We start from the raw sequence: 24,527 nt of genomic DNA, 5'->3' as shown, positions 1-24,527 counted from the left end.
ACCTGGGCATGTATAATTATTACTAGGGAACACAGTAATATGATAATCTCCTCAAGTCGCTTTCTAGTCTTTCTACCAAGAGCAAAAAGTGGTTTGGGGGTTCGTTTTTGATTTATTTATTTTTTTTAATCTCATATTCGAGGTAGTTACTTGTTTGCTTCTCTTTGCTCAGCTACCTCCTATTTCAGATTTTAGACCTATGTTTTCAGTAAGAGGTCACAACTTACATTAGTCATTGAAAACATCCGGCCGTATGATGCTGGCTTGCAGAAAAGCAGATCTGAATTCCCTTAAAGTTTGGATTTCATTAAGAAAGGGTAAAAAGCCAAATTTCATGCAATATTCTCAAGAACACTTCCAGCAGAAGCAATAGCAAAACTTGTAACCATATATGCCTGGAAGGAGACAAATCAGTAAGAAGCAGCATGAAAGTGGGATTTTCAAAGACAAAACCTGAAGTAGCTGCTAAAAAACTGATAGGGGAGTACTTTATCACACAAGCAAGTTCCTAACCAGCTGGAGAACCTCTTTAGTTTAGCCAAGAGAGAAGCTTACTATTACAGAAGGAGCAAGACCAGCTGAGAAAGCATTTTTAAGAGGTATTGAAAAGGTTTTACATTTCCTGTCAGGCACATATAACACCTGAGCAAGTATTACAGAACAGTAAGTAAATTGAATTATAGACAATGTAGCAAAGAAAGTTAACCTAAATGATGAAAATAATTATTAGCTTTCAGTAACAGGTAAAATGTTCTCCTATATCATCTTTAACAACAGAGGAAAAGCAAAATTAAGGGAAAGCCAAGGGAAAGCCAACTTAGACTCCCATCTGGAAAATCATGTTTCTGTCCCTTAGAATATTTAAGAGTAACTAGAACGGCAAAACCTACTCATAAATTTTGCAGCTCTTAAAGAAAGCATGTGACAGCTTCCACTGAAGTTTAGCTGGAACATTTTAAAATGTTTTGATATGCCAACGAAAATAATTCTCACCAAGGCTTGTGTCAAAGATCAGCCTGCACAGTTAAAGTAAATACTGAGTTGAGCGAGTGAGTGAACACAGACACTGGCATCAAATCAGATGTCGTCTCACTCTTTTCTCCGTCAGCACTCTTACTGACTGTAAACGGATGCAGCAAAACTGTTTCGTGGCTGGTTAGCAGAATACTGGAAGCCTTGAGGGGGTTTGGTAACCCTTAGTTTTGTTAGAACAGTTTGCTCGACTGCCGAGCAGGGACTGAAAGATGCCGCAGACCTGCAAATCAAATGGGTTTAAGTAGTAGTAATGGAGGGGAGGGATGCTGATACAGAGGAGCAGTCAGGAATTAGGTGAAAAAAAGGGAAGAATACCAATGGTTGGTGTAGTAGAGCAGCGAACGGAGTGGCCAGTGCTGCTGCCAAGGTGTGTGCAGCACCTTTGACGAGTTTCGTGAGCTAAGGATTCATTTCTGTCTGAAAGCGTGGAGGTGGGAGCTGGAAATCCAACAAGGACACACGAAGCCTCGTAAAACTCCTCCAAAGGGATCTCTTTAGGAAGGTCAAGGTATTAAATGCAGTGAAATTATGTCGATGTCAAGGCAAGGGAACTGAGGGACACTTCACCTCAGATAAAAAGGAAAAAGATAGTGCTTGGAAAAGTGAACCTCTCCAGGTGTAGGCGAACCTTTGGTAGCAAAACTGCCTCCGCACCCTGCCCCTCCTTGGGCACCTCAGCTTTCGGGAAGGGCACGGGAGATGAGCGATGCCGGAGCGGCCCCGTGTGACTGTCACATCCCGGGGGGGGGGCGGGGGCCGTGTCGCTTCCCCGCGGGCTCCTCTGGGTGGCAGTCACCGAGCGCGGCTCGCCGATGCTCCGGCTGGCCCGGCACGCAGCCTGCCCTTTTTTTTTCATTTTTCTTTTTCTTTTTTTTTTTTTTTTTTCTTTTTGTCGAAAATGAAACTTTAAAGGCACCTGCTAAGCAGTAGAGCAACTTTTGGTTGGCATTCACTGACAGCGACGCCAATATCCTCCCCAATGTTGAAATAAGGAAAATATTTGTTTTCGTTATTATTAATGCTTATTGCATCTTTGTTAACTTAATTGATTTAGGCTGAACAACCCTCGAGGTACTACAAAAAAATTATATTGTAGTGTCTGTTCTCTAATGGATCTGGTTGAGTCAGGAGGCAGATTAAACTGAAGAAACGTTGATATACACTTTTGAAGCACAACATTATCTGCCCTGTGGTATTTTCATGATAAAAAGTCAGAAGCCAGAATATTTCCTCTAGCTTTTCTGGAAAGATATTTTACTCCTATGCAACTTTCAAAATGTTTAAAGCTTCAGAAATGCCATTTCAATCCTAACCCAAAAAAGCAGCTAGAATAACACTGTCTAGAATAGTACTGTCTGTCACGTACTCTTTAAGAGATGAGCTACTTCATTATGAGAACTTTATTGCAGTCTGTACTGTCTAGGACCAGCTGCCCATGTTTTTACTATTTATGGAAGAGATTATTTTCTGTAAATATGTCCGTGACAAACCTTTGGCAAGAGAATAAAACTTGCATGTAACGTCACATTTCATTCCAGGTCTAGGATCTGAACAAAAATAAATTAAAAAAACCTGAAAAGTCCAAGACTTTTTTTTTTCCCCTGCTGTTTCATCTTTAAATGTAAGCCTTTAAACAGTGCCAAATGCAAACAAATGCCACATAATTTTCACTAATGAAGGAGGAAGGGTGTGGAGCATTTTTACCCCTTATATTCTTGGACCTTCAACACTGGAAGTGGTTTAACACAATGTGCAATAAAACAAAGGAAGAGTTACTCAGACCTAATGAGTTCAACAGATGATTAGAAGGGGTGGGAAATATAGCACCCTTCTGATTCAACCTGTCTCCAGGTGATAGAATTTCCTTTTTTTTTTTTTTACAGTGTAGATGGCATTTGTCCTTCAAATGTCCTCTTCCTTTGTGGTTCTTTGAGGTTCTTCTATTCCCCAGGGTGGCTCTAACCGATGGGAAGAGGCTCCTTGACCCACATCTGGTGTGGGGAAAATAAAAATCTGGAAATAGACCATGCACACCTTTGGTAAAAGGTTTGTGTGACTTCCTCCAACATCAGAAGCTCTGTGGGGTTTGTTTTTTTTTTTTTTCCCAAATCAAGAAAAGTTTAAACATAAAGAAAATGAAGCACATACCTTGGTGCTAAGCTTTGTGCAGGCAGATTTCCACAGTTGGAAAATAAAGTTAACTTGCTGTCTGTTGGCTTCTGCTCTGTGTTAGTCTTGTATTCATATTTGTGTCCTTCATATACAATGCTCTTGATCATGCTTTGAGGTGGACTACTCCTGGCTTAGAAAATGTTCAAACTATGGGTCTTGCATGTTATTTTTTGTGAACGACTGAAAGGTGTATGTACCCCACTAAACTTCAGTGACTTTTGTTTTTCTTTTTTTTTTTCCTTAATGGAGGCAAAATAAGAAAATCTTCTAAATAATAGTTTGCTGGAAGTACCAATACGTTCCTCCTCAGTATCCTACTTACTTCTGGATCTGTATCATTTATCTACACTGGACTAAAATATTGCACAAAGAGTACATTGGCCAAAGACTCACAGATGTAAGGAAACATTGAGAGCTTAAGTTAAGAGTATGTATGGCTCAAGAAGTCCTAAAAGGGAAATTCGGGCATCTCAGTTGAAAAAACTGAGTACAGAAGTTGGAAAGTAGGGAAGTAGTTACAACGTGAGGAAGAAGAGGAATTATATAAAGAAGGCTCAGTAAATTATTTAGAGAGGGGCCATTATTTGCAGCTGGTTTAAGTGAAATTGTGTGATGCTGATAGGCAACCAGTTGCTTGACACTGATTAAATGGAGGCTGATCTGTAGCCATGACTGAGTTTTGGATGTTAATTTCAGTTCAGTCAGCTTATTTAACTTCTTATCCAACTTCTAAATCAAATTCAGACACACTGTATATCCACCCACTTACTTGCACACCAACTAAGCACATACATACTGATATGTAGAGAGAAGGATAATCAAAGATTGTTATTTCTATTTTTATACTCCTGGGAAGCACTTAGCAGCTTCCTGAGGAATGCTCTGGAGCCATGAGGCGACACTGAAATATGCTTTCAGTCTAAGCATTCTTTCATGTTTAGGAGGCAGAGGCACAGGCTCAGTCCGTGAACCATAAACCTGAACAGCTCTCTAATTAAGTGTTTATACTGATAGATTCACTATTGACAGGTTGGGTTCATTTTGTATCAGACTGCACAGGTTCCCCAGTGCTGTAAATTCATGAGGCTCAGCAACACATACTTTCACAGTAGGAACAGTAATCCTTTCAGGGAATGAAGAAGCAGAGCTGAGTGAGATGCCATCATTTGGTGATCAGAGTGCAGCTTCTGCCCCTATGTGTGTGAACCTGTATGGCACTGACTTTTGCACTGTAAGTGGGTGCTTCTCAGTGTTCCCGCCTCAAAGTGCAGCCTGAGGGCTGGTTTGGCTGCAGGACTGAAGGAGTCCCACAGGTGAGAGTCGCCAGGGAGGGAGCAAAGGGAGAAGGAGATGGCAGAACTAGCACTGTGGCAGAGAGGGCCTGACTAGAGAGTGCTGTTCCCCAGCAGCTGTTGGTGTAGCACTTTGTCAACATACGTGTCTGCAGATAACGAAGAGTGGCCTCGGTAATGCTTGAAGTTGTGCAGGGGATTCATCCAGCCCATAGCCAGCCTGGCTGTAGAGCTGTGCAGGTGATGTAAAACTGTCGTGGCTGCTCCTTCTGTTGGTCATGCCAAAAATGCTGGATTCATGCTTCCACGTGAGTGAGCTTTCTCAGATGCTTCCTGGCAGTGCAAGAATCCAGAATTTTCTGACTCTCCACTACCCCCCCCCCCCGCCAACTGTCCCCAAAACCCCCCTCTTCCATTCTGAATACTGTCAGGGACTCATCTCGAAAACTTCTGGGTGAGCCAAGATCTTTACAGAGCTCCTACACAGATTGTTTGCATTTCTTCAGTTATGTTTGTGTAATTAATTACTTGTTACTTGTGTGGCTCCAGAATTGTATAGCTATAGCACAGATAGAGATTCTAGCGCTGAAGAATGTGCAGTGGGAATTTTGTAATGTTAAGCATCCTTAGTGCATTTGAGGACACTTGCTGTGCTGTGAGCATATAGCAATAATTCTGTTTGACTGATATCCACTTCACACTTTCAATAAAGTACTGAAAATGGTAAGTGCAGCTGAGGACAAACAGATGATATTTATTGTACATGTTTATTTTAATCCCGAAAGATACTCAGGGCCAGTGCTCCCTCTGGTGGTTAAAAATACTCTTTTAATAAAGAGCTGGATATTCCTCGCTTCCATTTCTTCTAACGCTGAGCCAATTACAATTCTGCCACACAAGTTTAAAAGAGTTTGGAGAGAAACACAGTGACTTGAGAGTGCTACTCAGATTGCACAATAGTGTTTCCCACTGTGCAGTGCAATTACTGGTCTGACACCTTGCAGCCCATTCACAGGCACTCACAGTTACATCAGCTGAAGGAGCAAATACAGACTCTGCATTCACCTCTTACGTGGCTTGGGATAGTCTGGGTAGAAACCATCTAGGGCACTACAAGGCACTTGTGCATCGCTGTAGATTTGACAAGGTCACACTGGAGCATCAAGGTGTGATGAATGTTTTGGATTATAGATTTTCTTGTTACCAGTTGCACCTAGGCCTCAAACTCATCTCTTTCAAAAGCAATGTTTGAGACTGTTTCTAGAATCAGACTGAGGATAAGAAAAAAGTAGAAAAGAATGCTGAATTGTCAGGCCCTATTTCTCTCTTTTTGGAAACTGCATCCTCAATTTTCATCTTGAAGCAGCTGGATTTCTTTGCCACACATGCCATTGGTGACATTTCAGTTCAATGAACATTACCTTTTGGGAAGAGGGGAGCACGTATGTTTCGAGAGACAAAGTCTGAGCTTGTAACGACCTTGGAGTCAGTGGCAACACTGGTCTGAAGATGGCTTCTCTGGCAAGGTCAAGCGCTTGTTGGCTCCCAGCTCAGTTCCTCTTGCAGCGAAGGCACAGCTGAGGAGCGCTGGTGGATGAACTCCAGCAAACCCCACTGCGCTGGTGTGAGAAGCTGCTCTTGCTGCCTTTCCGCCCTGCATCCTGCATTGCTACATCCTCCTCGCATCTGTTTTGGCAGCGGCCTGGCCACCTGATGAGCTCCTCAGCTCACTGAGGGCGGAGCAAGTGCTGAAGAAAAGCGAGTAAGTTTGGTGATCTGAACTGCTGCAGTGGGGGCTGAGGGAATCATACCAGCTGGTGTAAAGATGGGTCAGATGACACCATTCCTTTGAAAGGAGGAGGAGAAGAAGAGCCACCTTTGCTGAGTAGATCAGCTCAGCTGCCCTATGACATCTCTCCGTAAGACCGAGTTTTATCCTTCTTGGCTGAAGGGCAGGCATGTGTCTGTCTTGCCGTCTCAGCTGCAGGGCAATTGCTGGCAGAGACAAATCAAGCATCTTTCAAATGGCTTCGGGAAGATCTGCACGTTGTTATTTACCACGTGCCTGAGTCTCTGGAGAGCCTGAGAACATTATATTTGTATGGACCCAGACACCCTGTGAGCCCACACTTCTGCAAACGGTTGATTTATATCCATGTTACCAGTCTCTCAAGTCTAAAATCTCCCAGTCCAGCAGTCCCCAGGCAAAATAATAGGGGAAATAATTTATAGTAGGGTGGTGATTATTTCCTCCCCATTCAACACTTAATTTATTACAGCTGAATCTTCTGAAACTACTTACTTCATGTGACTCTCTTGCTTAGTAGTCTGCGGTTGTTTCATGTGTCAAACAGCATTTCATTACTAATTTGGAATGGTAGGTGCCAGAAACGATATCAGCCCGTGTAGTTATGCACTTAACAGGTTCACCTCTAGAAGCCCATTCAGCTGCTTTTAATTTGAACTATGTAATGAAAAGGCATTTGGATGCATTTCACAAAAGCTGGACTAACACAGGCATCTTGCTTATTAAATGAGTGCAACAGTGACTGAGTACTTGCTGTCTTTTTACATAGCACCTCCGCATTTTCAGCAACTGAGTGGCAGAATATTAACTTTTGTGAGCTGAGTAATGAATTCTCCTTTGTGCTCTCTGACAGTTTGCATTGAATCAGCAGAGGTACAGATGACTTGGTTACATCTGGTTTAATTTTTGAGTCTTATGAATTGATTTGTAAGAAGCAGAAGCTCTTTCAATATTACTTGCCAAGATTTTGCAGCTGTGAATATTGGAACTTGAACAATACATAGCCCTCGCAGTCAGAGTCCCATGCTTTTCGCACATAGCAGCTAGAAATCTCAGTGCTGACCGAAAAAATACGTGGGGTAGCAGCGGTGATCTGGTGTTTGCCAGTTTATATAGTGTGGATGCTTAATGAGTTGCAGCGTAAGTGTAGTGCAAACACTGGCCATTGGGCTGTTTGGCTGGAACACTGAGTGAAGAAAGGAACTGGACAGGCAAGCAGGGAAAGGATGTTGCTCAAGTATTTCCTTGCAGTGCAAGGCATCTTCGGGACATGCTTATGTCTGTACTGCATAGCATAATAAGTGATAGCTTCATCTGACCTTGAAGTTCCAAATAAGCCACTTTGGGTAGGAAAGCAGCAGTAAAATGTTGCTGCCCCAGTGATGTCTGCGGGCTAATCTACCCAGTGACATTAGGACACGTGGAGCTCTGCATTCACATGACTTTACAGCTTCTAGATGGTGGCATTTCTGTACTCTCTGGTTCAGTGTAGATACTTTGAGACTGACAGAATTTTACTGTAATTTTGTGTAATTTCACTGATGCCAAAACAATATTGCATGTTGAAGGTTGGTAGTAACTGGAGCAGAAGTATTGAAGTAAGACCTTTGTTCATTAGTGCTGCTTCTTTCCTTACAAGTTTAGTCACACTAGTTTTCTAAGACTGTTGTATAAAGAGGCGGTCTGATACCTGGGCTAAGGAAAGGGACTGGAACCAAGGAGACACCTGTAGGTCTGTTACTGGGTCTCGGTGGAATAGGTTGCCCTAACTTCTCTTGAGTTTCCGTGGATGACATGGAGGAGCAAGGTCCCATTAACTGTGTAGCCTGAGACTGCACAAGTTTGGACTACTTACCCAATACTTACTTTGGACTGCCGTACCCTAAACTTGCTTTGCAGTAAAATCAATTGGGAAAGCAGGGCAGAGGAAGAGGTGTAAGCAGTGTGTAAGTCCATGCTCCCCTGTCAGAGTAAGTGGCCAAGGTGGCAGGTAGCATGCAGAGAGGGATCCAGCAGCTCTCACACACAGAGTCTTGTTTCCTTACTTCCCTCTGGCTAATCACAGGCAAAAAGATGAGCTCAGTTCCAGTATGAGTAACCATGAGTCTGCAGTATTTGGGACGGTACAGCCTCCACATGCTCAAGAGTTACACTCTCCGGGCCTTGGGACATCCAGTAGCTTGACTGGAAGTCCAGAAGTCCTGGACAAATAGCCAGTTGTTCTTCTTGTTGGCCTAACAGTTCAAGTCAGTAAAATGAAATGTTTCTAGGGAAACCTGGATGTATCTTAGCTCAAAGTGACTCGGTATGGTCTCGGCTCTGCTCCTGCAGCTATGTTTTACCCCTCAGACAGGGTAGCCTGGGAGGTTGAAGACAGCCTTTAGAGAATTGAGTGTAGTTCCCTTGGAAGCCCAAGTTTTTATTTATTTCAAGCCTTGAGTTAACCTCTTTGGCAAGCTGAAGTGGTCATTACCTTAGTGAGTGATTTACAGGCACATTAAGGCCCTTTTACAGTGCCAGAACAGTCCAAAGGGAACCTTAGACTAAATGAAAATCTGATCTGTAAACTTCAGTTTTATCTTTCCTTAAGAATGGAGGAAAGACTATTTCTGTGTGTTGCAGGGTGCAGTGGTTCAAAGAGTGTTGAAATCCTCAGATGGACAGAACTCCTGAGTGCAGAAAGTATTAGTTGTGTTACGCATGACTTGTACTTCTCTCTGTATGTCAAAATACTCTTGTTTTCTTCTCATTTGTACATGTTGTGCTTTCCTTCAGCAATGGAAAACCCTATGTACTTGAGTGTCTTCTCCCTCCTTAGTCCATATCCCAGCAAGTCATGAGAGCAGATCCCCAGGGTTCAGTGTGAAATCCTGGTCTGAAGTGACACAACATCTGATTTTGTAGCAATAGACTTGTTCCTGCAGTGCCAATTGGCCAGCCAAGATGTGGGTTTAAGAACCTCAGTAATCTGTTTTAACATTTTCAGACAGCCTCCAGATTTTTAGTTACTTCAATGTTTATTCGGAGTCCTGAATACTGATACATTCTTCCTTAAAATATTTTTCAAAACAGTTTTAGTTACTTCAGAACTTGGACTTTTTACTTCTTTCAGCTGACCTGGAAATATATTTCTTCCACTGTTCTGCTGTTTGCTTTGTTTTGCTGTGTTTTGTGATCTGACACGCTGCCTTGGATTTGGGTTACTAGCCACTTTGTTCTCAAACCATGACAAAGAGTACTGGGGATTAGATAGAGGCAATCATGCCATTTCAGCACTTCAAGGAAAAACTGTTTGCCTCAGAAAGTATCTTTTTATTGAAAAATTTATTCTTGTGGGAGGAAGGAGAGGAGAAGCAGCAGGAGAATTTTTCCTGGCAAGAAAATTTAACAAGTGAGTGTTATTTTGATTTCACTTTCTCATGCTCTTACCATCTCAGTTATAGTTTTCTTCCCTCCTTTCTCCTTGGCCCTGCTATTCTTACCTGTCAATCACCTCTCTTCTCCCTTGTCTTTTCAACTTCTTAACAAAATCCTGGCCAAGGAGCTAAAAACCAACATCAACCCAGTAACTCCACAAATCTCCCAATTCCTCTCATCTTCCGAAACTGTAACTAGCACCATGTTTGTGGGTCATCACTGTTTCCTCTGCCATGCGTATTGTAACCTTTTCTTTGCAAGATGCCTGTTATACCTACCTGAAGAGTGAGCTCTCCGAGACTTAGATGTTTTTCTTCTCTTGTGTGCTCAGTCCCCAGCTGACCCCTGCAAGTTACTACCGTATTGCTGGGAATCTTTGTCCTGAACAAACAGGAGAATAGTTTCTTGTTATTCACCATCCTAAAATCCAAATACTAAATTGTTTGGTAATTACAAATAGCAATCTCATCTCACTGTTTTGCTGAAAATACTTAAATTTTTGCATAGCTTCCTTTTGTGTGTTTTGAACCTTGTCAATTTTATTTTCTTGTTCGTATCTTTTGAAAATTGGGCTATGTTTTGAGTTCCTAAAACAGGTGCCATGGTTTTTGATTGTTGTCCAAACCTTTATACCTTTTTCTTTTTGCAGTTGCTCATTAATGTTTTATTCATCCAGTATTCCCACATTTTTTGGACAATATGAAGTGTTTGCCTGTTTCACACCACACCTTGAAAGGACAACTCTGGTTACTTCCTACATGAAATGTTTGGCATTTGATTTGCTTGATTTGCTGTTTTCAGACTTTGACATGCATAATTTTTTTCCCTCTCCCCTATGCGTAGATTTTGCAGCCTTTATTCAGACAGTGTTCCTCTTGGTTTCACTGGGAGTCCAATTATAGTGAATATATAATAGCTGCAATATTGATCTAGAGTGTGGATGGATTTTCTGACTCTAGATTTGTCTGATTTAAATACATTTGGGGTTGTAGGGACAGGGACAGCACAGAAAACACAGATATCCCATACAGCATTAAAGAAGAACCTAAAGGATGACAAATACAATCAGTGTGTTCAGCTTCTTGAGAAGATCCTGTATCTTGAAGCATTCTGTTTCTCAACCACCCTGAAATTCAAGACTTGAGTGACAAGCCTGGTCTCCAAAATCTGCTGTTGTGGATGATTAAGAAGAGGCGTTGTATTGGCCATTCATACATTAGTGACTGAACAGTGATATTTGCGGTTTTCAGGAATTTAATTGCCAATTTGGGGTGTTAGATTTTCTACCAGGATTTAGTGGTATCTCTATAGGAATGCAGACAAGTCTTATTAGAGGGAAAGTGGCCTTCCTGATCCCAGGGGTATAAACATGCTGTGAACAATGCTATCTAGGGAGACAGAAAAAAGGTTTCATTGACATTCAAAGCGTGATTTTCTATTATGCCACAGAGCCTCTGCCGACCTAGTACTGAACTAGAAATATTTCTTTGTTTATAATAATCCTTCTTACAAATACCAACATGACATGTTTGCTGTCACATATAACTTCTTACCACCTAACAGGTTTGAGCATGGAAACAGTGATACGTGGGTTGCTTGAAGAAGCAACTTCAATTGTTTAGTTGCTAATGACTTTTCTTCTTCCACAGGGGGAAAGAGGCTTGCCGGGACTACAGGGTGTGATTGGGTTTCCTGGAATGCAAGGACCTGAAGGTCCCCCTGGGCCACCAGGGCTTAAGGTAAGAACTTAAGCTTTAGTGTGCGAAACACTCAGATTTCCCTAAATTGTTTTCCCTAGGAAAGACAAAGCTATCTCTTTTCCTTTGTAGGGTGATACTGGAGAACCAGGACTGCCAGGAACAAAGGGAACAAGGGTGAGTTCTAACTTACTTTTTTGCAGTTCTGATGTCTGCAGCCTTGTAAGGCTTTAACTCTGCATGGCTGCCTTCATGTGCAGGACGAGGTTAGTTTCTTCTTTGAGTTAATCAGTGACATCCCTTGTGCTGCACAATAATTTCAAAATTCTTGCTTTTGCCTTTGAAGTTCTTTCTGCATTGGGCAGTCAGTGCCTTTGTCCATTTGCATTTTCACCTGGTACTTACCACTGTATCAGCAGCACTGGTTTTAGTATGCCTTTGATATTTTTCTGACATGCAGAGAAGCTTTTTTCCAGCTTGAATATGAACCAACCTTATTACTTCATGCAAAATTCTCCTTTATCTTTGCCATCTAACCTCCTTGAAGCTGAGAACACCCATGAGCCCATACATGTTAAAAATGCTCACAAGATGCAGAGCCAAATTAAAGCCAGGGACAAAGATCTCTTGACTTTGCCTGTAACCTTCCTTTTGTCATTTCTGTTTAATGTGCCACTTATATAATGCTTTTTTTAGCATATTATTTTAGCCAGAGCCTTGTCTTTTGGGATTTTGTGAGGTACCAAGCTCATTCGAGCATTTACATGTTTTGTAATGTAATGAAGATTCAAATCAAAGAGGATTCAAATGATTTGGCCAGTAATGATGCATACATTTTCAGCTATACCCTCCTGTCCACAGATTTTCAAAATGCCGTCTCAGTTTTGTTCTCCGTTTGCCTGCAGTTGCTGCAGCACATCGAATTTACTGAATCAACTGCAGTTTCTGAGCTATTACAGAGAGGGTAGTCTGCTAAATCAAGAAATCCTTATTTCACTCTGTGATGTTCATGATAGCCTCGGGTATCCTGAGTGTTAATGTAAATTGGCATCTCCTGGCAAATGTGTTTGTGTGCTACAGTGCAAGTAGACTGTGTTTTAGCGATTAGAACATGCAAATATACTATCTGAGCACAGGATTCCCATACATCTTTTCTGCTTCATAATGCATGTATTAGGAAATACTACATGAATAAATAAGCTGGTAGGATGAAAATGATGTGCCAAGTCAAACTCCTGATTCATTACAGTGAAAAGCTATTCAAGGAGAAAGAGTTATCTCAACCCAGTAGGTTTTTTGATAATAAGGATGAATTGATAGACTGGTGTGGAGCATGAAAGATAGAGAAACATCTTTGCAATGTATTAACATCCTCTTCTGCTAGTAAGAGGTGCCTACGGTAAATTTCATTTTGAGCACGATGGTTCTGCACCTCTGCATTCCTTTTTACCTGTACATAAGGCTCTGGTCCAGTTCCCTTTGAAATAAATACATATTGCTGCTTAAAAACTTAAAGAAACATAAAAAGTTGCTTTCAGTTATTGATTAATGAGTGCCATGTTTGAGAGGTTTTGAAAATTAGAGCTATTTTGTCAAAGAAGTTTAAAAGAAACTGTTACTTGTTTTTTGACTGTTGGAGGTGTGACTTGGGCTGCAGCTTGTTGTTGCTGTTTGGTGGGTTTGTCCCTTCAGTTTATGGTTTTTTTCCATTGCAGGGCCCACCAGGAGTATCAGGCTTTCCAGGAAACCCAGGCCTTCCTGTATGTATGAAGTATACGTATTTTTACAAAGAACATCAAAATTTTAATCATGACATCCGACCTGTGTTATTGCTGATATCGCTAATTTCTTTACTTTCTTTTCATGCAGGGCATTCCTGGACAAGATGGCCCTCCTGGTCCACCTGGCATTCCAGGATGTAATGGCACAAAGGTGACATATATATATGTTTATAACAGCATCTCTGTGTTGAGATAAAAACATCCCTCAAGCATATGTTCCCCAAACAAAACCAATTTCTCTGTTCCCCTTAGGGTGAAAGAGGTCCAGTAGGTCCCCCAGGTTTACCAGGACTGACTGGGAGCATAGTAAGTAGATTCTTTCATGCTTGATTCGCTTGTTTCGACCCTGATTCTTGAAATGCAAATATAACTATATGAAGTGATATAGAGTATAAGATGTAAAATATACAATACTGAGGAACAATAACATCAAATATGTCTGTTTTCACAGGGACCCCCAGGACCTCCTGGAATGAAGGTACATTTTAATCTAAGTGTGTTCACATCCTGCTTCTAACAATAAGAATTAAGGTGAAATCTACACTCCCTAAGACTAGCAGTCCTTACTTAAGGACAGAAAAGTAGTACTGCCATGTTTAAGTTTGTACTCTGTTCTGCAGTCCCACTAAAGACAGTGGGGTGACCTCCAGTTAATAACCATTGGACATATGTGTTGTTCCATGCAGGTCTTAAAAGTGTGAGTATTACAGAAAAAAGTAGTACATATCATTAACTATGTATAAACAGGATGGTGGCCACCCAGTTGTGTATGCAGATTTAGATAGGCTTTATGGTTCAAACATTTGCTTTGATACTGGCCTTTCATTTCTCTAAGTAGTTTCACACAGATAATGTTTGTGGAAGAAGGTCATATAGCCCCCAATATGAGAAGCATCCAATGCATATTAAACAGTTTTCATGAAGAAAAACTTTAACTAACTAACTAGGTGAACTGGAGAATGAAATACTGGATATCAACAGAGAGCTTTTGCTCTTTGAAATGGACAGATATCATTTGGACCTGTAAGCTAAATATAAGTCTAAAGGTAGTCTCAGATTTGTAACGACATGACTACCTGAAGTTGTAAAATGCCCTTTTCTCTTTCACTCACAAGTGAAGAACTGACTTAGTCTATAAGCACTGAAGTACTTGAATGTTTCTTCCCTAGGCATAGGTACAGAACTCCTGAAATAAAATCACTTACAATACTGCAACTTTGTACAAAAATGCAGGAAAAAATGGTATTTGTGCTATTAATAAAAAGAGACATGAAGAAGTGAATAACAATCAGAATAGTTTTCTAAAGTAAGACAAAGTGGATTCCTTTTTTGAAGAAAAAGGATGCCATAAATGGCTTTTATGTCAAAATTAGGTATCAGACTGAAGATCTCAGCCTGGAAAAGAGCTTGAGAGGTTACCAGTTCTCTCAGCAGACAGGTCAGATGCTCCAGTTGTGTGGTGACACTGTAATTGTGATAGATTTGGTGGGAAAATCTTTCTGATTACCCATTACAGTATAAGAAATTAGGATATGAAGGAAGATTTGCTACTGGAATTTCTTCAGGTGGCTTTAAAGGACATTTGGCAATTAAGGTCTTAAATTTTACTATCTCTTGCTGTGTTTCAGCTGAATTAAAAGAAGTCAGGTGACTTTTTTTAAGACAGCTTTCCAGATGATTCTGAACTTTGCATAGCTCCAACTTTCTTCTCATCTCAATATTAGTGTTTTTGAATGTATTTGAATGGATGTTCAAGTATTTTTTTTTCTTTTCTTATTATAGGGAGATCCAGGTGAAGTGATTGGTCTTTTACCTCCTAGTGTGCTAAAAGGTGATAAAGGCTTTCCTGGCCAACCTGGACTACCTGTAAGTCTAAATGATATTTGAATAGCAGTGAGCTTCAATTAAAATTATATCAGCATTATGAAATTACCAAATAAATATCACTTTTTAATTATGCCATTTTAATTTTTTATAGGGTCCACCTGGAACTCCAGGGTTTCAGGGACCAATGGGGCCACAAGGGCCTCCAGGAGATCCAGTAAGTTTTCTGTCATGATGGTTTGCACTTTACTTACAGAGCTTTATTAGAGGAAGATTATACAAGGTGTTTATAGCCAATGTTTGTTGGGATTTGGGAAAGATAACCTGTGGTTCGAGGCTTCCTGTTTAGCCTCCTGGACTCTATCGTAGCAGGAATGACTAGGTAACATAGGTTTTCAATAGCAGCTGCTCCTACAGTCATCTTCTCTTCTTGCAGGCTTGGAGGGTATTTTTGTGTGGGAGGCATTGTAATAGCTATTCTTCCTCTCCTCTCTTCCCCCACTTAATTTATAGAAGATAAACCACAAACCTAGCAGCTAGATCTAAATCAAAATATTTGTTGAGGTTGTTCTTATGGGCAACCACAGTAAGTAGTACTGTGGAAAGCAGGATATCAACTGTCTGTTATTATGGTAATTGCCAAATGCTGAAGGCATTTCAGCTATTTGACATTTTACCAGGTCTAACAAATACCTAATATGTTCTCTTCCTGTACTGGATGCAGGTAACACTAGCAGGGATCAGTTATTTTCATCTGGTAAAAGTCCACCCAGTGTTTCTGGCTGTTAAATTGAGCTGTGTGAGATTTCTTACCCTTCTGGAGAAAACTGAAAATGATGTAACGGAAAATGGTAGTACAGTTTAGTCAAGCTTTGCGGTTTCTGATGTGAAAAAGAACAATTTTAATGAAAGAAAGGTGAGGACAAATATTTAGCATTCAAAAGTGAAGAAAAAAAAAGAAAAAAAATCAGCAATAAAGTTATTTTACAGTGCAGTACCATAGACTTCTTTTTGATTGTCTCTTGTCTAGATGCTAATTAGGTCCAACACTTTTAACTGCAAAACGAGGTCTGATGAGGTGTCTTGGATTCTGTTTGGTTTTATTATTTATTCTAAGCTGTGAGTTACGCACAGTAGCAGAAAAAGACTTTACATCTTGGTTTAATGGAAAGATTTGCATTTTTGCTGTCTTGATAGAATAATGCATTATTCCACCTAGTGTACTATATACATATATATGCTAAAATGCAGTGTCTTGTAGGGTCCCCCAGGGCCACCAGGACTGCCAGGCGAGAAGGTAAGACTCTTTTTATTATAAAGATTAAGTCTATTTTTTTTATATATTTGGCACACCAGAGACACAAAAATCTGGAAACTAATAGTCCTAAAGGAGTGGGGTTTTCAACACTTTGGAATCTATTTTTATGTTTTAATAGGCATCATAAAGAGAGATTTTTAACACATTTTGTAGGGGGTTTTTCAAATTTATTTAGATCTGTCATCAGACTTGATCAGATCAGTAGTACTTACAACATCCTATGATTATTTGAAGTAATATAAAAATTTTCACTAAAACGTTGAAAAAAAGAGCATACTGGCAATAGAATTATCTGATAAATTTAGTTCTGTTTTTTTCACGAATTACCATGAACCAGGACTTAAAAAAAACAGCAGGGGGGATTAGGGCATAATTATCTATTTGTTTTACATGTGCGTTTAAAAGACATGTTCTGTCTTTTATATCCTCTCTTAACTTTTGCCGTGTACAAAATACCTTCATATGTGTGTATGTATGCATAATGCATGTATGCACTGCTGATAAAAGTTGACTAAGTATGTGTAATTTATATTTTCAGGGCTACATGGGCTTGGGCTTTCAGGGTCCCAAAGGTGAAAAGGTAAGACTCTTGAAACTTTCTAGAGAACAGCTGTCAGAAATATTCTTGATACTTTGTTTTAAATAAATAAGCTGTTGGAATTGGTCAGTGGAGAAAATGAGTAATTTTTTGAAGACTTGAGTAAATCTGTAATTTACACCTGAATCATGGAATCGTAGAACAGTTTTGGTTGGAATAGACCTTCGAGATCATGGAGTCCAACCTTTGTCCTAGCTCTACCAACACCACTAAACCATGTCCCTAAGTTCAACATCTACCCGTCTCTTAAACACCTCCAGGGATGGTGACTCCACCACCTCCCTGGGCAGGCCGTTCCAATGCCTGACAACCCTTTCAGTAAAGAAATTCTCCCTAATATCCAGCCTGAACCTCCCCTGGTGCAGCTTAAGGCCATTTCCCCTTGTTCTGTTGCTTGTTACTAGGGAGAACAGACTGACCCCCGCCTTGCTGCAACTTCCTTTCAGGTAGTTGTAGAGACCAATAAGGTCTCCCCTCAGCCTTCTCTTCTCCAGGCTAAACAGCACCAGAACCCTCAGCTGTTCCTCATATGAGACATGCTCCAAATCCTTTACTACCTTGGTAGCCCACCTCTGTACCCCTTCCAGCACCTCAATGTCCTTCTTGTAGAGAGGGGCCCAAAACTGGACACAGTACTCGAGGTGCGGCCTCACCAAGAACCAAATGAACAAACATTATGAATGGTCATGAACTTTGTTCATGATGATGTTACACCTGAAATTAATTGAGGTCATTATCCTTTTTCCCAGCTGTGACTTTGCAGTAGGCAGATCTGGAAACATTTACTCTGTGTGTTAGGACTCATAATGAGATTTATTTGAGATTGATTTAGTTCTAAGGGATGAGATTTAATGTGCTGTCCGGAATTATCAGAATTAATTCTGATAGGACTCTTGAGCTCCTGTCTGCTTTAGTTTGATTTGGTAGTGTATACTTTTGAATCAGATCCTTCAGTTGTCCCCTTTTACTGTATTTTGGCTCAACCAGGAGCAGTTTTCAGAGCACACAGACTGGTTTGCTTTTGAACAAAACTAAGCCAAAATGTGCTGCAGAATCCCATTTATTCTCTTAACCAGCATCAAATGGGAGGTAAAACATGTTAGGTTTAATCTGTTACCACTCCCTCTGAGAGGTCTAGGCTAAAATGCCTTAATGTTGTGTTTTCAGAAGCCAAGAAACGCATTCAGTCATGGGTTATTCAGTAAATTGATAGTGTGTCTGAGCCCTTCTCCAGAAGCTTCTCATTAGTGTCATTGACAGAGGCCTTTTGAAGTATAAGTAAATTATGTTACTTAGGTGGGTTTTTTTGTCCACTACCTTATTTATGCAGTTTGAGCCACACAATTCCTAATGGATAGAATTGTTTGCGACGTCACCCGTTGATGTTGTGAACTTATAAAATTTCTTGAAAAATGTTTGTCATAGATGTGGAGATTTCCTGGACTCCTCAGGTTTGTCTTTGCGAAAAATTAATGATATTGCTATGCATTACTTCTTGACAGAAACGTATCAAACCTTTTCGGAGGTGTTTTACTGTAAAAGGTGGTGCTTTTTGCATTATATAAGGAGATTAGGTTCTGACCCTGCTATGGACGCATACATACTAAAAAAGTATGCTCCACAATTATCATCTTTAAGTTGGCCTTTACGGACAGTTGTAAAGCTGATGGAACACTATAAGCTTGGACTAACATTTTCCCTTAGGCATTGACTTTCTATACCTGACCTCTTTCCTCCTAATCTCCTTCCTCTTAAAGGAGGCATTGAAACTTTTGTGCTCTTACAATAATTAATTGGATATGTTCCTGATACTCGGTATTAATCAATCTTCACCCTAACAGGAGATTCAGAGATCTTTCTTCAGGGCAGTTTCTGTCTGTCACCCATTATATAGTTGTGTCTCTTATAACTGTGTGTGTAACCGTTTCTCTGACTGATGTTGCTGAAATAAGAATTTTTAAAAACCCATTTAGATACGTATTTTTTAAAGCGAGTATTAGTTCTCTTTAATGTTATTGGTCTTAGTACTGTTTTCAGTGGACTATCCTGGATTTGATGTTGACAGGGAGAACAAGGGGTAAGGGGCCCCCCAGGCCCCCCAGGACCAGCACCACATATGAAAGAAAAAGGGAGTGAAATCATAAGGGGAGAAAAGGTGAGACCTTAAATGATTAATCTTCTTGTACTCTTCATTAAAGTATGATCAATAGGAATTAGCAAACAGAAGTAAAAAAGAAAAAAGAAAATATTAAGTCGCTTACAGTCAATGTTTCAAAAAGTTTCTCTGAAAAATATATAATAAATGATAAATGCATGAATAATTACATAAATAAGTCACGCATACAGCAGAGGGCTTTCTGAGGAAGCAGAATTGATAAGCATAGTCCTGTAAACACCAAGTATTCTAAAAATTTGATTTAAGTAGCTTAAACTGGACTTTTCATATGCAGAATCACATTCATGGAATCTGACTGCTAATGAATTTTTCAGTTATAGTATTAGGCAGTATAAGCAATATATACTAGTATAATAAACTAGCTTAGCAGATTCGTATTTCATGTTTAACTTCTTGCACATCATGCTATTAGGCATTGTTCTTGAAGTGGAGAACAAGGTTAAATGTGCTTCTGCTGACATGAAAATTTAAATGATTTACAACCTAAATGAATAATGGTTAAGATTTTCCTTACTAATCTACTTTTTTTTTTTTTTTAATAATTTTATTAGGGTGATCCAGGTGAAAAGGGTGAACAGGGAGTCCCGGTGAGTATTGTGTAGATTTTTTTTTTATTACTATAAAAACTGTGAAGAATCTGATAATGGCCCTGAATATCTTTATATATATTTGATGAAAGCAAATTTACTTTAGAATTTGTCAGTGTTTTTAATCTGGTGTGTATTTATTTTCCAGGGATTGCCAGGTTCAGGTTTCAAAGGAGAAAAGGGTGAACCTGGGAAGCCTGGTCCACGTGTAAGTATGCTTAACTTTATCAATACCATAATTACAGTTATTGTGTTGTTTCCATAAGCTGATTAAACTTAGTAACCATTAGTGAAACAGCAAATTTGGTGTCTTTCAAACAATCAAGTTTTGCTGTAGGACAGGTGAAGTCCAGGTAGTAATAACATGCAGTAATATTAGTATGTAAAATGCTTTCAGATAACTAAAGACACCTAACAATAGCTTGCAGTGCTGAAGGCAAAGGCATGACTTCCATTGATCCCAACTGAAGCAAGATTAAGTCATTCCAGAACAGAAGGAAAAGCAAAGCAAACCATATCGCTCTGTAGGAATGACTTTAGGTAAATGGAACATGTTGAATTTATTTCAAATACTCTTAAACATGCAATCTACAAAACAGGCCTGCTTAGTCTAAAGGTACCATTTCCTACAAATGATGATGAATGAGAGGAATTAGATGACTGAGATATGTCTACTTGCTGGTTTCTAGCCTGATGGTAGATGCTTGCATAAGGTCTGTTACATCTGCGTAGTCTGACCTTTATCACAGTCTTGTCCATGCAACTTCTGCATGAGTCGTGCTATATCTTTCATAGCTGGGCTGATAGCAAAAGCACACGTTTGCTACATGCAAACGTATCTGAAGTATTGTTTCTCAAATTGTGGGTCTTCATAAACTGTTAGAAAAAGACCCAGGGCATCTATAGGCATTGAATTGTACTTCAATCTGGAAAAGAGAACATGTCCGTCTCTGCTGTATTTCAAGGTCAAATGTTCTGTCGTCCTTCCAATAAACATACGTGATGGCGTTATCTTTGCTATGATGCATGTATTTTTACTCTTACAGTAAATGAGGGGTTGAAAGCTGAAACAGTGGAGAAATGTTGGCCTAGAACTTGTTGAGGAAACCAGAACATCTTTGAATTGTTCAGAAATAACAGCTTTCAGTTTCTGCAGAGTTCCTTGAACAAAGTTTCTAAGATATTTTATATACAGATGTTGCTGTTCAAGGAAATCATAGCTACTTCTGAAATTAAGATGAGGCTTGAAAGATGAACAGATGTTAAGATCTGATATTCTAGTTTCATGGAATCAAACCATATGATTAATACCAATCACAGTGTACATTAGAAGACTCTTCTGACTTTACAGATCATATTTTTAATTAATCATTAAAAATTACTTGTAACCCTTCTTTATAAGATACCATAGCTGCTGGTGGCCTGTTGACATTTGTTGTGTCATTTTTATCCTTCAATTGCATTGTTTTAGATGGAATTTTTTGACCTAAACTGGTGGGGTTATTTTTTTAGACTGAATTGCATGCACTGTTACTTTGTGTATTAAGTATATACATCTTCTTGGTTTTATATACATTTTCTTGGTTTTATGGGACATCTTCATATTGCTTATGATACACATACAATCTAAGCACTGTGACACCAATTAAAAGCCAGCCTCCAGTGGATTAGGCTACCTAAACCAGGACACAACTGTAGGTGTCAGTCCCTTCGTAGCCCATAGGAAGAGGAAGGGAATACTGAAAAGTAGGTTAGTCCATCTAGGTTATTTATCACATACCTGTTGATTGCCTCAAGGTAATATAATCCCCTCTGTAGGCTAACACAGTGGTGTAATAGTGAATAGTTTTGCTCTGGAAGAGCAAGTCTTGGATTCTAGGTTATCATCTGCTTTGTGATTTGAAATTATAGCTTTCGATTTAGAGGAAGGGTTTTTTACCACTAGATTAACACACGATCTGATACAGAGCCACTCTCCAAGGCTTCTGCTGAAACTGAGCCACTAGATGTCTATGAATAAAGATTTTGTGAGGCTGAAGAGTACAGACATATAGAAAGGGATTGCTATGAAAGGAAAAGTTTCTGGGTCTGCTTCCAGTTCCTGTGCTGTTGATATATTTTGTCTTGAAGCCTCCTTGACTTCCCAGTCAAGGAATGTTCTTCCTGGATCTGGGAACAGATTTGCAGGATTTTGTTTAATTCTACAGCTTGTAGGATGTTGAGTGTCATAGGGACCAGGCAGTGACAGCTGGCCTGTTTTATACCCGCTGCACTGTGAGCTGTGTTAGCACACTTTGATTAATGCATTACAGTAGTGATTGTTCTGTTCTAGTGTTTCACCCACCGTATTTACAAACTTCATGTATGTGGCCATCTGTTTAAGCAGAGTGGAACTTGGTGTTTTACAGGGAAAGCCTGGAAAAGATGGTGATCCAGGACCAAAAGGAGAACCCGTATGTATTTTACTGAATTTCCAGTACTGTTTCTTACATTCACAACAAAGAACTGTCTGTGTATTGTAAATGGTTGAAATTTTCTAGCCTTGTGAATTGTTTACTTAAAAGTTGTTGCTTTCGCTGACTTAGTGACTGATTTGAAAATTTAAACCTCTGATGCCTCCAGGGCTAAAATGCAACTATATTTGTCTTTTCTGCTTTTACTGTCTTCTACACACAGGGTTTGCCTGGTGGATTTGGGATTCCAGGACGACCCGGGGAGCCTGGTACAAAGGTGCGTAGTAGCGGCCTTTGCTTCCCATCACACAGAGTGAGAAGTTAAGAGCTTGTATGGCGTGTTCATAGGTGTGCATTAAAGCAATGAATGCACACAAAGCAATATTAAATCAAAGTTACTAAGTTGTAAAGTCATCACTCAGAGACTAGGAAAAGTCAAAATTAAGGTAGCTTAAGTATCCCTGGTTTAGATCTCCTACATGAATAGATTAATGCAAGTTTTATTTTCACAAGCTCTTTGCCCAGCCAGCATATGCACAAACATACTTTCTTAAAAATTCCAGTTTCTCTTTACATAGTGCAAAGCAATACAGGACAGCAAACTAACTGTTTACTCCTTATTATAATGATCCAGGTACTTATAATTTGGAAATTGTATGAATCTGTATCAAAGTGTTTATTTGCTAAGGAAATCCTATTTTGTGGGGAAGAAAATCTGATCTAGATTTAAAATGTAAATTGTATTTTGATTTAGGGTGACAAAGGTGAACGAGGTTTTCCAGGACCTCCAGGAAGAGTAAGTAAAATAAATTCTTACTTTATTTTAAACTTAAATGAAAATATAAATTTTGTGAAAGTCAAAAGTGCTCAAACAATGAGGAAGAAAAGAGAGACTATGCATGTTCTGATCTCATGCTGATCAGTCATGTCCTTATTTTTTCTTAATGGAAACAAAAGTTGGCTACAGTTCTTTTCAGTATGTTTGAAATTTGGGAAAGGAGCTCTCAACAGAGATGAATTTCAAATGTTTTGAATATGAAAATGATAGGCATTGCTAATCAATACAAAGTATCCAGAAGACAGTTTAAAAGTCTTATGTTTTTTTCAACATTTCAAATAAAAAATGGGATTAGACAGCAACAAACAGATCATTGATAGTGTTGCTTCCCCAACATGGGGGAAAATTCCCAACATCTGCTAATTTGATTTGAAAAAATGTGCATACTTCCTGAATATTTTATTGTAAATGTTATTATCCTATATGTCAAGATCAGATCAATGTTAGCAGAAATTGCCAGAACAGAATATTTTAAAATTATGGGTAATGCAAGCCTAATGGGTCAGTGCTTAGACCATGCTGAGGTTTCTTGGAATCATTCTTGTTCAGAAAGGTGCTATAAAGCTCTCCACTTAATCCTACTGCTGATATGAAGGAATTTTAGTACAACAGGAAATATTTATTTTCTCTGGTAATTCCTCAGCAGCTACAACCCTCTCACAGCAGTTGTTACGTATCGCTGAAATTGCAAGTGTAGCAAAACTGCTCAAAATTGTTATTACAAAACAAAATGGCCTCTGTACCATCAGGTCAAGATGGGGAAGATACAAACGAGGGCACAGTTGTGTTTCTAGTGTCCTAATCTTTGTCCTGTGATTCAGGTTATAGATCCTGGACCGGTAGATACCTTTGGTGAAAAAGGAGAGCCTGGAGCTTCAGGTTTGCCTGGTCTGAAAGGTCAAAAAGGTGAAAAAGGTATGTATTTCATCTTGTCTTTTTGATTGAGTTATGCTTTTAGTTTTGTTATTAAAGGAAATTAGATTTAAAATCTGAGAGCTCAGGAGCTCTATGTGACAGTGAGAAGTTCCAGTTATTTATTTAATAGCTTTCAGGTTATTACATTTTGGTTTAGTTGTAGGACACTTCTTCTCATCATAAGTACGACTGCCTTTTAGTTATACATTAGAAAAGGATAAACTGGGATCTGGTTTTATGGCAGTTAAATGATCCACTGAGATTACTTAAGAAAAATGGAAACCAGCACAAGCATAAAGAGGATAATAGTGCAGAGAATCTTGAGACTCCTTTAAAAAAGTCAGTAGCTGAAATTTAATCTTAAAGTTGGCTTGCATAATTTACAAAATTCTAGTAAACAGAGGAAATCAAGAATTCCCTTTCCTATTTTCCCCATTACAGACCTTACCTTATGGAAGAAAGATTAGTGGAGAAGATGGCACGCACCAGGGCCTTTTCCTTAAATGTATTGTTTGCAGATATCTATAGATTATTTAACTTAACCTTTGATTCAGGGCATACTAGCTTGTAATGTGTCCTTAAACAGTATGCATACTTAAATAGTACTTAAATAGTAG

At 39.4% G+C, this 24,527-nt stretch overlaps 1 protein-coding gene across 1 annotated transcript in view; it reads left to right on the top strand.

Moving 5' to 3' along the window:
• The window catches only part of COL4A1 (collagen type IV alpha 1 chain), a 128,380-nt gene that overhangs the window by 63,263 nt on the left and 40,590 nt on the right, over nt 1-24,527 (top strand). Inside the window, exons 3-19 of the mRNA XM_086482085.1 lie at nt 11,373-11,462; nt 11,553-11,597; nt 13,136-13,180; nt 13,290-13,352; nt 13,454-13,507; nt 13,653-13,679; nt 14,984-15,067; nt 15,180-15,242; nt 16,287-16,322; nt 16,882-16,923; nt 19,007-19,096; nt 19,669-19,704; nt 19,853-19,912; nt 22,113-22,157; nt 22,381-22,434; nt 22,912-22,953; nt 23,817-23,910. Coding sequence (XP_086338211.1) covers nt 11,373-11,462; nt 11,553-11,597; nt 13,136-13,180; nt 13,290-13,352; nt 13,454-13,507; nt 13,653-13,679; nt 14,984-15,067; nt 15,180-15,242; nt 16,287-16,322; nt 16,882-16,923; nt 19,007-19,096; nt 19,669-19,704; nt 19,853-19,912; nt 22,113-22,157; nt 22,381-22,434; nt 22,912-22,953; nt 23,817-23,910 — 970 coding nt within the window. The remainder of the gene's footprint in view (nt 1-11,372; nt 11,463-11,552; nt 11,598-13,135; nt 13,181-13,289; nt 13,353-13,453; nt 13,508-13,652; nt 13,680-14,983; nt 15,068-15,179; nt 15,243-16,286; nt 16,323-16,881; nt 16,924-19,006; nt 19,097-19,668; nt 19,705-19,852; nt 19,913-22,112; nt 22,158-22,380; nt 22,435-22,911; nt 22,954-23,816; nt 23,911-24,527) is intronic.

This window comes from Leptosomus discolor, chromosome 1, assembly GCF_034619465.1.
Source record: "Leptosomus discolor isolate bLepDis1 chromosome 1, bLepDis1.hap2, whole genome shotgun sequence".
In the NCBI taxonomy this organism is placed as follows: domain Eukaryota; kingdom Metazoa; phylum Chordata; class Aves; order Leptosomiformes; family Leptosomidae; genus Leptosomus; species Leptosomus discolor.
This window is presented reverse-complemented; position numbering and strand designations above follow the sequence as displayed.